This window comes from Calidris pugnax, unplaced genomic scaffold, assembly GCF_001431845.1.
Source record: "Calidris pugnax isolate Ruff unplaced genomic scaffold, ASM143184v1 scaffold95, whole genome shotgun sequence".
In the NCBI taxonomy this organism is placed as follows: Eukaryota; Metazoa; Chordata; class Aves; order Charadriiformes; family Scolopacidae; genus Calidris; species Calidris pugnax.
The window spans coordinates 13,720,507-13,735,733 of NW_015090885.1; the positions used below are offsets into that span (position 1 = coordinate 13,720,507).

General features: G+C 35.5%; 1 protein-coding gene across 25 annotated transcripts in view; it reads left to right on the top strand.

Moving 5' to 3' along the window:
* ABI3BP (ABI family member 3 binding protein) overlaps window positions 1-15,227 on the top strand; it is a 152,185-nt gene that overhangs the window by 48,392 nt on the left and 88,566 nt on the right. For all 25 annotated transcript variants that reach the window (XM_014947274.1, XM_014947284.1, XM_014947294.1 and 22 more), the window contains exons 6-10: window positions 2,216-2,277; window positions 7,514-7,565; window positions 8,630-8,692; window positions 9,756-9,851; window positions 12,602-12,679. In XM_014947274.1, coding sequence (XP_014802760.1) covers window positions 2,216-2,277; window positions 7,514-7,565; window positions 8,630-8,692; window positions 9,756-9,851; window positions 12,602-12,679 — 351 coding nt within the window. The remainder of the gene's footprint in view (window positions 1-2,215; window positions 2,278-7,513; window positions 7,566-8,629; window positions 8,693-9,755; window positions 9,852-12,601; window positions 12,680-15,227) is intronic.

Below are 15,227 nucleotides of genomic sequence, written 5' to 3' on the forward strand. Positions count from 1 at the left end.
GGGGAATTACACAGCTTGATATACTTCAGGATAAGGCAAGGGAGCAGTTGGGTTGCTTGTTATACTGCAAAAGCCCTCATACTGCCTAATGAAGAAATTTGCTGGCCTTCATCATAAATTAGAAATCTGTAACTTTGAAGTACCTGCCCAGTGCCCATAGAGCCATTTTAGCAGTCCAAAATACTGCCATCATTATACCGTTAACTTAAAGTGGGGAATGGTGGTTGTTTCCTTCCCTTTACCTGCCCCACAAAAAGAAGCTCTGCTTCATAGCTCTAAAGAATGGTTACTAAATAGCTGGTTTTCCTACATTTTAAACATTGCTAAGTCATCTGTAGAAAGAGTGCTGGAATATATTTGAGCACTTAAAGTAGGAGGGAATAAAGAGCCCATAGTGTTTGTAGTTTAATACTGTGTTCAAGACTGACTGAAATGTACACTGGCATCACCACATTTGCTCTTTGTATGTGATATATTTCTAAATGCTGTTTCTTACAGACACTACACATTTTTAATAGGCCAGAAGAATCATTCTTGTAAGTTATGGAGACAGATTGAGTTGGGTTGAAAGATACTTTCTTGCAAGAGTTCATATTCTATTTAAATGAGACCTCTTTTCCCTAGAATGCAGACTTGTGTATTCAGTGGGTGCTTTTGCAGCAACTGCATCCAGGGAGCTTGCTATTACCTTGTATGTCTATATTCTGTGATTCTGGTCTGCTGATAAAGTATTTTCTAATTGGAAAACTGACAGCACCTTTCAGATTCAAGTGTTTCATATTGTCATTGCAGAGTAGGTAGGTAGAGAAACTGTGGGCACTAAACAGAGAGTGAACATTTATTATAAATTTGTAACCACCTGTCTGCAAAGAAGTTTACCATCAGCACAAATGGCTACTTCTTTTCTAACTAACTGTCCTGTAGCAAATCAAGGTCTTTTCATGTAGTGAGAAATATCTCAACCGAAATCAAGCCTCATTCACTGTAAATTTTCTTTCATCACTGAAGAATACATAAATGACTATAAACTGAAAATCCTGTTGCATGTCCTTGTATTTCTTGAATCGACAGGGCAAATTTTATTATATACTAAACAGGAGGTTTTAATTCATAATTTGAGGAAGACATAAAATGCATGGTTAAATAAATGTTGCGCATTTGCCAAAATGTATCAAAAGAAAAGAATAGATTATTTCTGACCATCTTAACATGATTTGCTCATTAAGTCAGTGTGAAACTTTTGTCAGTTTTCCCTTGTCTTTGGACCAATAGTAGGTCCCATTCCTGAGAAGTATCAAGCACTTTGAAAGGTATTTTTCAGGGTTATGTGTCAACTTAAAAGTGTCTCAAAGATGTTTCTTTATAGTTGATTTTGTTTCTATCGCTTATCTGTTTTGGATAGATTTGTGAAGAAATACAATAACATTTAGCTTGATTCTTGTTTAATTGCCTGTCGACACAAAGTGAGCAGAAAAGCGTGAAGGTGGAAAATGCAGGCAAAATTTGAAGCCCCATGCTAGAATACAGGAGGTTCTGGGAGGGATTGTTTCTCCTTTGTACATAACAGCTGCATCACAAGAAGCTTCTAATACTAAGAAGCTAAGAGAAAAAGAAAAAACTAAGAGAAAAATTTCAGAGATTAAATCCATGGGTTACTTTTTTTATGCGTTGAGACAAAGGAAACCGTGTTAGACCCTAAGAGACGTAATAAGCCTGCTCTGTATTGCTAGTGCTAAATGTGTATTTCTTTTAGAAGAATGCACTTAAAACCAAGACTAACTATTGGAGACCTTAAAACATGCTGCTTTTAGCCAGTCTTGGTACAAGCCTGACAGATGGGATGCAGTAATTCATCTTTCAAGTTTCTTTCTTGCATATTAGTGTTGTGGTTATATTAATTTTATTAAAGAATCCTCTTAAGCACCTCTGACTTCTCCTTAGTAAGTCCCAAAGACCACTTCAGCTCTCTTGCCCACTGTTGTAGAAAAATTAGAATACATTTAATTTCCTCTCTGTCCAAATGTGAAGGGGAGGCTTTGCAGAAGAATTAATTAATATGGAGAAACAGGACCAAACAAAACTGTTACATGGTGTGCTTTTGTACCTTGTAATTAAGCCTCCTAACTGTCTTAGCTATTGAAAAAGGTGAATAAACTTGGTTTTGGACAAAGCAAAAAGTAATTCTTTGTATTTGTTTCTCTTTCTGTCAAATCAGATAAAAAAATAAATGGACAACTCCAGAATATGTACAAGTTGGTACCTAATGCCCAAACACAGGTATGTAAAACATTTTTATACCAGATTTGTATTTTTTATGGTCAAATTTTTGCTTATATGTTAGAGTAAAGTCAGGAAGAGATTATGGCCACAAACTGCCAAGATAAAAATTCCATTAAATCTAAGACTGGATAGAATCATATAATATCTCAAGTTGGAAGGGACCTAAAAGGATCATCGAGTCCAACTCCCTACTCCTCACAGGACTACCCAAAACTACACCATGTGACTAAGAGCATCTCCCAGACGGTCCTTGAACTCTGACAGGCCTGGTGCCATGACCACTGCCCTGGGGAGCCTGTTCCAGTGACCAACCACCCTCTCAGTAAAGAACCTTTTTCCCAATGTCCAATCTAAACTTTTCCTTCCCTTTTCATTCCATTTCCTCGTATGCTATTACTGGTCACCAGTGAGAAGAGACCAGCACCTCCCCTCAGCTGAGGAAATAGGATTGTGGAAGAGAATTACCAAATGAAGCTGCTTAGCACAGGGGAGCTGTTATGACATCTTATGATAAGGGACATACCATGGACATTTGGGTTTACTAGTTACTGCTGAGTGACTCCTGTTCAAAAGCTGTCAAAGCCTGTCACCCTCAGAGCCTGTGGGAGTGCACTGAAAGCATGTCTTTTCAAAGCATTGTAAAGTGACTAATGTAAGAATACAGGAGGAAAAAGTCTCACTTAAAATGCGTCATTAATGCCAAAGCAGAAAATGCCAAAGCCCCTGAATAGAACGCCATGGGAACATATGCAGTGTATGTTCATAGAAGAGACATTAAGTGTCTCACCACGTGATACTTAATTAGCACAGGTAGTCTGCTGAGTGAGGAAGACATAGGAGCTAAGCAGCTGCCAAGCGTAAAACTAAACACTGACCTGCTATCCGCAAAAGAAGGAAAATGCACCTGAACCTGGAGGCCCTATACCAGCTGATTCCTTTAGAAAAGCAAGCCAGCAAATAACAGAGAACATACTTCATCATTGGGTGTGGGGTTTAGTTGGTGGGTGGTGGTTTTGGGTTTGTTGTTTTTGTGGTGGATGTGTGGTTGTGTGTTTTTTGGGGTTTTTTTTTGTTTGTTTGTTTGTTTTTTGTGGTTGAACTTGATGATCTCGGAGGTCCCTTCCAACCACTAAGATTCTGTGATTCTGTGAATCAAATTATATTTTCTTGTAGGAATAATTAGGTATTAATTTAGGACAGTAATACTTTAATTATAGCATTACGCACAGAGTTAGAGCAGTATAATGCTTAAATTATTGGAAACATAGTCATGTCTCTCATTCAAGAGAAAATGTTTTATCCCTGAGTAATACGAATCCAATTGATACAATACTCAGGGAGGTGCTCATCTCGTTATGTTGATGATAAATTCAACTTTACTTTCTTCCCATTGGTCCCTTAAGCATCTTTAAAATTGCACGTGACAGCCCAAGACCAGGTAATTCATTCTGGTATCTGGAGTGCAAAAGCTGAGTTCCTTTATTCATCTTAGCAAACCCTGTGTGCCAGGATTCTGGCACTGTTATGCTGCTTCTGTGGAAGTAGGCATTCTATTTATGCAAGAGAAGTCCTGAGAAAGTGAGCTAAAACAGTTTTCCAAATATTTGCACATCTTAAGTATGAAAGGAGGACTGGAGCCAACATCTAGTCTTTTTAGTCAGCTTCACAGGGCTTAGCTCCAGAGCAGTACTGCTTTATCAGCCTCCACAGAAATACCATGAAAACATTCCGTAGATTATTCTAAAAATTCTCTTATCATTCTCACTTCAGTGGTGCAAAAAGCCATAAAACTAAGGCTTGGAAGCAGATGGTGCCCAGGTTTTAAGTTTACATTATTACTTCAGTTTCCACAGCAATAGGTGGGGTATGTTTCAGTGGTGCAATCGCATCATCAGTGCAAAGCCAAAATGTGTGTTATTTAGGCCAAACTTTGTTTATGCCTTATTTTGCTCCAAAAACACAACTGGCTCCTATCACCATGGTTCTAATTCTTCTCTGTAAGGAGACATTTTAAAGGCTGTTTATTAAAGCAACATTCTAGTTGTGTATCTAGTCATTCTGCCCTTTCAACATCGGTCACAGATCAGCTTGTGTTTCTTTTGGCAGTTTCATCATTTCAGTTTGACTAGGCTCCTGGGACTGTGTGAGCTACAGCTAATGAGAGAGGAACAAAAGAAGAGCTCTAGGAATGGTCATTCTTTTTCCCTTCATAAACAATGGGTGGTAGTAGGGTGGAGATGATGAAGTAGAAATTTATTTCCTCTTCTGTCTGATCAGGGTCCTATAATTTCATAACGTCAGTCTGAAAGGTGGGGTCCTCCTTGACTTTGGGTGGCTACAACGAAGATGGACATTCCCTTTTTTCAAGGAGTCACACGGAAAAGATGAGGGGTAATGGCTAAACCACATGGAAAAGATGAGGGATAATGGCTACACGTTACTCCTGGGGAGATTCTGATTGGATGCAAGAGAAAAAATTTTCACAATGAGAACAATCAGCCATTGCAATAACGTCCCCAAGGAAGTGGTGGATTCCTCAACACTGAACACTTATAAGATTCAGCTGGACAGGGTGCTGGGCCATCTTGTCTAGACTGTGTTTTTGCCAAGACAGGTTGGACCAGATGACACTTGAGGTCCCTTCCAACCTGCCATTCTAAGTTTCTATTATTTTTCCAGCCAAACAGCAGGACTCTTAGCTCCTGTCATTTGTTAAATTCTGGAAGAAAACATGCCTACTTTTCCAAAACTTATCCAGTCCACGTGGACTGTAACGTTTCCTTGAGGAGTCCTTTACATGTATGCCAGTTATTTGTGGCTTTCTGGATTATTGGAATATAAGAGGCAGAAAGAACAAGCGTCTGTTAATGTTGTCGTAAGCTGTTTGACAGAATGTCTGAGAACTGCAGTCCTTTTTAGAATATGCCATAGGTATATGGTCAGAAGTTAAGGTGCCTGACTTATGGTATAACTTACATCTCTATTTTTCCTCTGAAATTAAGAAATACCTTGTTTACCACAGTCATTTTAATATCTAATGTTCCTAATACCTATATGCTTTATATTCTCTGTCTGGAGAGTACAGTTAATAGTCCCATTCCTACAGATCACAGAATCACAGAATTGCCTAGGTTGGAAGGGACCTTTAAGGTCATCTAGTCCAACAATAAAAAAAACCCAAAACCCAAAAAACCGAAACCAACAAAAAACACCAAACAAAACACACACCAACACTAAACCATATTCCCGAGCACCATGTCAATTCGTCTTTTGAATATCTCCAGATGATATGTTTATTTTTCTGAAATAGTTTGTCCACATCATAAATTTTATTAGACATAGAAATACCTGAAGTAATCACTCTTTGGAGACTAAGAGAAAATTGACAGCACAATGATAAATTTCAAGTGCAGCACTTGCAGATTTGTGCAGGTGAGCAGTCTAATTATAGCAACTGTGGAACACGGATTTCATATCAATGATTTGTTCCTGAGTGAGAAACTAAATTTTGAATGTATTTTAATGTATTTAGCTTTTTTATATTGCTGTCATTACAGTCATCCATTATGATTCAAGAAAGGATGCCCTTGTGAACATAAGAACCTTTTACTATAAAAGGACTGGTAATAATTATGATTAAAAGTTCCACACTGGAGTTATACAAATGCTCACAACATCTTGAGGCCTGTTTATTTGATTGTAGGGCTCCTGATGAGAAATACAATAAAATGAACACCTTTTTTCTGGTAAATTTGTTTCATCCGTCTTGTTAGTTGCATGAATAGCAGGGTTACTCTAAAAGCTGATCATCTGCAACACAATTTTTTTTACTAAAAGGCAAAATAGAAATGTAAACCTTGTTACTAATGAAGGGAAAGTAGTAAGCAATAAAAAAAATATTATTTTGTATCCTTCATTAATAACAGTGAAAACCTCCAGTTAATTTCAAACCATGTTCATGCCAGTGCAAAACTTTACTAGGTAGGAGAAAGTAATGCCTTTCATAGAATAAGCAACCTCCATCCATTTCCCTGAGGAAATGGATATCTTACTTGTTGGGACTTGCCTTCCAGCTTCTTAGACTTTGGTATGTGTTTGATGTGTTCCCAACTATTGCTTTTAAAGCTTTTTTTTTAATATTGAGAATAGAGCAAAAATAGTTATCCTTAGGTAAATAATGAAATCTTTGTCATCAAATGCTGAATTTTCATGGAAGTGTTCTTTCACATGAAGTAAACCAGATGTTGTGAAGTGCAAAATGAAGACTAACTGAATCTGACTTCAGCGCTGTACATTTAACACAGAAAAGTTATTGTTTGAGTTATTTTCTTCCTTGTAACTCAAATATAATTCCAAAAAAAATCAGTTTTAATGTATTTAGCATTTTTATGTTGCTGGCATTTCAGTCTTCCTCCTCACATCACCTGAGTATATTATTAAGCTTTCAGAAGTTGTTCCTAGTACCCATGTGTGGTAGTGAATACTGATTTATAATCTTTGGGATCAGCTGTTTTCTTCTTTTTAATGAATGTGGGATCCATTCACGTGTTCCTTATTTTCATGGTATCAAAATGCTACAAAAGATTCACACTTAGATAAAAAGTAATCTAAGTCAAAGACAAGTGAACAGCAGAAAAGTCCAAATATTTAGCATAAAAATGTGAGAAAGAAAGGGGTGGCTGGCCAATTATACTTTGAAAACAATTTAACCAAATAAAATTACTCTGTGTTAATCTACTTTAAGCAGACTATAAACTCAAGAGTGCTGCTGCTTTACAAATGTACACCTGGTTCTGGAATAGTTTGTGTTCTAAATATACTATTCCTGAGAATATAATTATATCCTGTGACCGAATTTGTATGGCTATTTTTCAGATGTTTTGTTGTAGTTAAATTTCAGCTTTTAATAGTTTTCTGGACTACTCCCCAGTGAGTGCTCAAGGGATTCTTAAAAGAAAAGAGGATTGACATTTCCTAAGTTGTCAAATACTGTGTTTTTATGAAGCAAAACATCCTAAACTGAAAAAAGGGAGATCAAAATCCAATGTTACTCTACTAGCCCATGGGAACTGAAGCAATAGCGTAACCTTTGGTGATGAGGGCCAGAGCCGCATCCAGTGTTAACTTGGGGCAGGCGCAGTGTTGGATTAAAGCCCTCTATTTTTGTTACTGAGAAAGTTCAATTACTATTATGGCAGTTATCCCAAGGCTTTTTTTTTCCCCTCTTCCTCAGCTTACACTGCGTGATAATAAGAAGTTGGTCCCTGTTACAATAATCAAACAAGGTAAGTTTCTATATTTCTGAACTGATTCCTATTCTCTGCAAGAATAACTTGGAAAAAAATTCTGACTCTGAAGTGGATGTCATAAAAATGTGGAACCTTACAAACTAGCATATCCTTTAATTACAGATACTATTGAGTTGTTACCTACCTGTGTTAATAAAATGAGCTATTACATTGCAGTATGAACAATGACTTGGTTGAGTCATTGGATGGATACCAATCAGTTCTGATTTCTGCTAGTACCCATTCTTTTTCATCTGGAATGTCCAGTTACATTGATCTCTCAGCTGTGCATAACCTGATAGTCGGGCATGACTGTCAGTATGGAAAAGATTCACGCTACCAAACTTTTTTGTGGGCATCTTCAGCTAAGTCATTGACTTAGACTCCCTCCTTCTTTCCCCGGTCAGTGAAGAGAGACATCTACAGCAGACTTAAAAATATTACCCTTTAGAAATGCCTGTTTCTCTCTAGTAGTGAGAGGTAGTATAGTAGTGTAATCTTTGAAAATTGACTACTTAAGGATAGTTGATAGAAAATGAGCTGCAGATTAAATGCTAACAGAAATTGTGTTTTGAATATTTTTAAGCAAAAAAATCAAGGAAACTGAAAGTAGTTCACAGTTCAGGGACAGGAGTACACTGGAGGATGGTGTGAAAGCAAATTATGGTAATTACCATTAAAATATGACTGTACTAGCATTTACTTCACATGCATCTTGTAGGGTAATGAGATGGTCTGGAGCTGGCCCTGTATTAATATAAGCATAGAATGTAATTTTTCACCAAGGATATAAAACTGGTATGCTAGGGGAAAGAAGAGATGCACAGTTAAGATATCATGTAGAGGAAACATGGGTTGCAGTCTCTTAAGATGAATGCAAATGCAAAAAGATTAGGATGTTGTCCTCATCTCCAGGTTTTAAGTTGAGGAAAGGTTTTCAGAAATCTGAGGCTTGTCTCAGGTGTGAGTTTGTTTCTTTTTTGTTGTTTTTTGGTTTTGTTTGTTTGTTTGTTTGTTTGTTTTTTAAATTATTTTCTAATACCCCTGTGTTGTCTCCACAGTTATTCAAAATCGGACACAGTCAAAAACTTCAGATAGTTCTTCTCTGCCAGGAGCAATATTAGGTGACTAGAAGATATTCTTATTATTTTTCCTCATTTTTGCCTGAAAATTAGATCTGTGTAAATACTTCTAGGTTTTTTTGATCTTGATAGTTCTATCCTTGCATATCAAAGGATATTTTGCAGCTGCTTCAGACAGTATTTGTTATATTTCATGGTGTTACAGATGGTTGAAGGATGATGTAGCCTAAGGGAAATAGAATCATTTTATTGTCACAGTATTTAAAAAAAGTACTGTCCCTACTTAAGCCAATAAGTTCTTTCATACTTAAAAGTAAAGTTCTGTGGCAAAGATCTTACTGAGATCAGGAGTTGTTCTTTCTAGTTTTATTTAGGTAGTATGATAACATACTATCTACAAACACAAACCTATACTGATATGTTAGCTGATAGATATATATATTATAACCTTCCTTGCAATTAGATCTTGATGTTAGATCTTGGGACATAACTGTTTCCCTCAAGCCATTCAGTTTCATGCTTTCTGTTATTGTTTGACATATTTATCATATAGTGCTTAGTGTGGTGAACTACTGGTCTGTCTGAAATAAGATAGGAAAGGCTCACCGCATCCTGCACCTTGTAACCAATTTATTCCTGGATTCAGGAAGGTGTTTAGTCCGTTCTATATGTGGAAACGCTTTATTTAACTACATAACTTTTGCTTAAGTTTACTTTGTCTGAGTTTTAATGTATTGATGTGAATCAAACAGATACTTACTAGCCATGTTTGGTGTTGAGTCTTCGTGGCCCACCAGACAGAATGTCCCAGAATCTGTGATAGTGAAGTACTCCAGGGTTGTATGCTCCAGTATTTAATTGTTTTCAGTTCTGATTAATCATGAAATGATGGTAATACAGTGAATGGTGTAAAGGGGAAATAGCACCACATGGTAGTGACAATTACTGAATAGGACTAACTCATTTCCCAGTTAGTTCAGTCTGAGTGATCACTCAGACTGATCTTCCAGTGTACTACTCAGTAGCAGTTGCTTACATATCTCAGAGTGCAGACTATGTATTTTTCATCTCTTCTGGAATTAATGGCATACATCTTCCTGTGTAGTGCACCTTATTGTTCCAGGTCTCAATGAAACTCAGCAGAAACTTCCTCCTTTCCTGACAATAGATGACATACCGCAAGCTTCCAGGAAAAAAATAGGTAAGTGGAAATGAACTAAGCTTGTGTTGTTTGTCAACAGTATCAGAAGCGTAGTGATGTGAGATCATGTATGTACGCAGAAAGGTCTTTTTTTGTTTGTTTTTCCCCTCTCTTATCTTCTTTTTCTTTTTCCTATTTGTTTAATTAATTATTAGCTTGGGCTTATAAGGATTCATAGAAATTCACTAATTTTAAAACATCTGGATAGATTTTTAAGGTATTTTGCAGCTATTTAAAAGAATATGCAGAAGCTTTGATTCATAGAGGAAGGAAGGGAAACTAGTCATGCTTATGGTCTTAAGGGTTTTGTTTTGTTTTACAATGTAACATTTTTGTTATATGTTATATTTTTCAGTATATGTCTTAAAATGGAAATTTGTATGTCCATTTGAAAGACCAGATTTTCAGTGAATGTTAATTACATGAGTTCTGGGTTGAGTACCTGTGACAAATTGTTTCATGAAGAGATTCTTATTATTATCTGTAATTAAATCCATGAAAAAGTGGTAGCCAGAAATTAGAACATTTCAGTACAGGTTTCATGTGTATCTTGTGAATATGCCTGAAACCTGCAGGAAAAAGATGAATTTAGGGTTTTGTTTAAGATCTGTAAACTAGCATATCGTCTGTGAATAGCATAATTGTGGGAAATACAGCTATCTTTAAAAACCTTAATAACGCCCCCCAGTGCATTTTTCACAGATCCCTTGAGTAGAGTTCTGGAGTTGATGACTTTTGGTTTGGCTAGTCTAAATACTTTATTTGAACGCTGAACAACTAAGTCAGATTTTTTTTTCCTTTCTTATTTTTGCTTTGTTTAATTTGCTCTGTTGCTCTATTGCTGACCATGGCACTACCTCAGGCTGGCTTGCTTTGCAGCGAGAAAACAGCAGTGTTAAGATACTGTGTACATTAAGGGTAGAGCTACACTGTAGAATAATATTTTAATGTAAGAATGTGTTTCAACTGAGGCTGAGTTCCTTAAAAATTAATATCTGGAAGTGTTTACCAGCATTTGACAAACAAATACTGTTAGCATCATCTATGGCTACTGAAAATAAGGCTAAGTGGAAAAACTTAATTGCACTATTTACATTACAGAGCATTCTTGTTTTTCAGTCATGTTGATAAAATTTATCACATTGTTAACGATTACTAACATTTTCTCTGAACAGCAAGCATAGAAACCAAGGTGTTTATCATTACTAGTTTGGTTTTAACATGTACATGATGTGCAGGTAACAAAGGTACCATTAAAACTCAGTATACCATATTTTGACAAATCCGTTTTTCATACCCCTTACTTTTAGTAAACCATATTTTAAGACCTCCAATATTAGTTTTAGACTACAGTATCTAGAACTTTTATATTTCTTTTCATTTTCTACCAGTTAAATTTTATCTTTCTGCAGGAAAACATTGCATTTTCAGATAGGTCAGAAGGTTCAGTAGTGTGCACAGTAAAAATGGCAAAATGTGACTGCGAGCAAAAGATGGGGAAAAAGGCAAAGGTAGCTTCAGTTGTTCTACAGGTGTGCACAATCCCCAGCTGGTGGAGCATAGAACTTGGACTTCTAAATTTAAATGCTCTGATATGCCCAAAATAGCTGGTGTGATGCCAGTTTGAAGCTACTCTTTTTGGTAGATTACACAAACACCTGTGTGAAAATTACCAGAGCAGACAAGTGATGTTTTGTTCTCTTCTGTTTACTATGTGTTCCTTACCAGAGAACATGAAGTACACGGGTGTACACACAAGGGACTACTAGATTTCAAAGCAGCCTAAAACAGGGAAGAGTCATTGCTTAGAAAGCAAAAATACTCTGAGAAATAATGTAAATGTATAAAATAATCGACAAAAAGACATATTGTCCAAATCTATAGAGCTGTCCTTCACTGATACTTGAGGATGATGTATGTCTACAATAAAATGCAATAAGACTTATGCTGTGTGTGAATTTATGGTTGCTTATGGTTTCCTGACATACTGCAACTATTCCAGTTCTGTATTATTTAGAAAAGTCAAAATAATGCATCACATAATATCATATTTATTGAATTCTCAAAGTATTTTTTTTCTGTTTACTTACTAAAAAACTTACTGGTTTGGGTTTTTTTTTAAAAGAGTAGCAATCCAGAAAAAAACTCACAAAATACATTGCCTTCGTCCTCAGTGGAAAAAAACACCAGATGTATTATTCAAGTCAAAATCAATTAATTTTCCCTATATCCACTGCTAGAATATCTTTGTTGAAATAGAAGTCTTACCATTATAATTGTTACAAGTAATGTAAAGGAAAATAAGGACATGACTGCCGTGACAACATCATTGTATTTGACAATTTATTAGATAGTTATTGTATAATGCTTAGAACTATGTTACGTCTTTGAATCTTGTAAAGCATTTTTACTGTTAATGCAGAAATGCTAGACAAGTGAAAAGCACTCAAAACTATTTTGTACTGTGAGCATAATGATTCATAAGGCATTAAAGTCATTGCTGTAAATTTAATTTTTAAAGAATCTTTTAATGAACAAAGCAATACCAAAACCACATGTGTTTAACATAGCTAGATAGATGCTTGTGCTGATTGTGCAGTGGAATTCATTGATTGCTAAAGGTATTAATCTTTCCACGTTTGTTCATGTTGTTTTACTTTGGCAAACTGAAGTGGGACAGAAATAAATCTGTACTAGAACAGAGCAGATATAGCTTTTTACATTACTCTCTAATGTCTTTGTCCCTTTAGCTAAGAATGAAACTCAAGTATGGCCTGCTGAATCCAAAACACCAGTAGTTCAAGAAATCTCCCCACAGTCCCTACCAGGTAATCAAATTTCTATTTTTAGAAATTCTGTGGAATATCTTTGCCAAATATATAAACTAAAATTAAACCCATTTTTATGTTTCTTAATCTGCAGTTCAAGGCAGTAGTTGGAAAACAGGAGGATAATGTAGCTCAATTAGTATCTATGCATGGTAAATGTGGATAAAAATCTGAATCTAATTTTGGAGGAAAGTTTCAGATGCTACACTCGTTAGGTTTATAAAAACACTTAGAACCATGTCTTTGTGGGGTGCTGGATACCTTAACATTTTGAAAAAAAGGCAAAAAAAAAAATTTTTGTGATGTATCTTGAACGTCTGACTCTCATGAAATGCATGAAGTAGAAAATTAAGGATAAAGGTATGATTGTGCAAAATGCATGTATGAGATTAAGATGGAACAGTCACAGTAACAAGTTCTATTTCAGAGGTGCAGATGATGACAGCATGATGTTCTATTTACATTCAGTTTTGAATATATTAATTTAATATTGACCACACTCTTTGCAGAATTACTGGTCCTATTAAAATTAATGGGAGCTGTTCACATGGGAAAGCAATATACAATTTGATCCTAGACTCATATTCAGGGTTATGTGTCTGAAATGTGTGTTAACTGGTACATTTGGAAGACTGAAGTTTTTCATCATCTACTTGTGGCTGAAAAAATATCACTTATTTAAAAGGGCATACTCAGATGCTAATTTCTTCAACTGGTCAAAAAATGAAGTGAAACTTTAAAACTCACAAGCTTTAATGCCTCCATTTGCTTAGGAAACAAGTTAGTGTAGCATAGATGGACAATTTTATCAAGTGTTATGACAAGTATAGCCCTATATTTTAACATTTATGAACTTAAGGCAAAAAGATTGGAGAGAACTAAATTGTTCGGAGTCAAAGGATGAAGAGTGACGTTCCACCCGCTTTTGTTTAAGTTGATATATGCATGTCTTCATTTTCTGTAGTCTGGCTTTTATCCTCCAACTGAGACAGAAGTCTTGATTCTGCTGTCATTAGAGACAATAGTTGGCTTTTGCCAACTTCTTTGCTGAAAGGGGAGAAAGGAGGCTTGAGCAGTGGCAAGACTTTAAAATGAAAAAAGGAGTTGAGGAAGCAATACAGCAAAGGTTTGCTTTGCTTTAGTTTAGCCATATTATATGATCTTGCTGTCATTGCTCTATTCCAGCCATAAAGTATTTCCTGGCTGGCTGAGAGGGTGTAGCATGTTATTCTTTTGACACCACATGATTTACACAGATACTGCCCTTAAATATGAGTTAAAGTATTTTATTCCTTAAGTATATGCAAAGATACCATACTTGACATTGGCAGAAAAGCTCAGTCATTAATTAAAAGAAACAAACAAACAAAAAACCTTCCCAAAGAATAAAAGAGATGTAGGATGAAGTAGTGCAGCAAAATCATGTAATGATTGACAACCATCTTTTAGATTAAACAATCGCTCTTTTTTTCTCTCTGAAAATGTTTGCAGATTTTTTTTTTACATTTGATAGATAAGTGTATTTCTACATTCTGGTTTTAACCATCAATTCCTTTCTGCAAAACTTTCATATGGATAACTCTTTTCTGTTCATCCTAAATATTTAGAGGAAAACAAAGATGCTCCCCTAACAGGAATTTATTATCTGAACTTCACAATTTTAGCATATGTGTAATGAACAGCTAGCTTTTAATTGCAAATCTGTGGGTACTTTTTAAAAAAGCTGTAAAGAATATTATTTTTTTCAATTTTTTTTTTTTTTTCTTTACAGTTCAAGGTCTCTTTTAGACTTAAGTTCTGAAATTGTTTTACTAAAATATTTACTTTGTCTAAGTAACTGCAGAACAAGTAATCTAAAATTATATTTTATAGAGCTTTCCAATTTCTTGAGTAATATACACACGTATTTATGTAATCGGCTCTCCTGCAAAATTCTAATCCTCAAACTTGCTTCATCTAATCAGAACACATCATTCCTTGTGGTAGAATTTACTGGTTAATGAGATAAATAGTGTGAAATCTGACACCAGAACTGATATATCACCTGGGCAGGTGAGAATCATTCCATCCAGTTTACTTTGTGTTCTGTAATTACGTTTATGTACCTGGCATGCAGTAATTCTAACCATAAACATCATAATCTCTAGAGATAGCACAGGATTATATGATTATGAAGTTGGATAGTGTTTCATTATACATGATAATAATTGGCAAGTACTATCTTTACAAATTATATATAACCACATTCTTACTGCTATTAGAGCATTAGTTTACTGAAATATTTAGAACAATTTTCATCTTCCACTTCATGATTCCTCTGTAGTTTTTCTTCCATGTCTCTTTTTCTGGGGTGACCATTCCTTTTAGTTATTCTCTGTTGATCACAGCACCAACGTCTCATGTTAGAGTGTGTCACGCTGCTTACATTAAAGAATGTAGCAGGAAACAATGAAAGTGAATCCTTTAAAAGAAAAAAGTCCTTTGAGTGTAATTTCTGTCTAGCCATTGCATATGCAAATATAACTTCAATACTTCAACATTTGAGCCA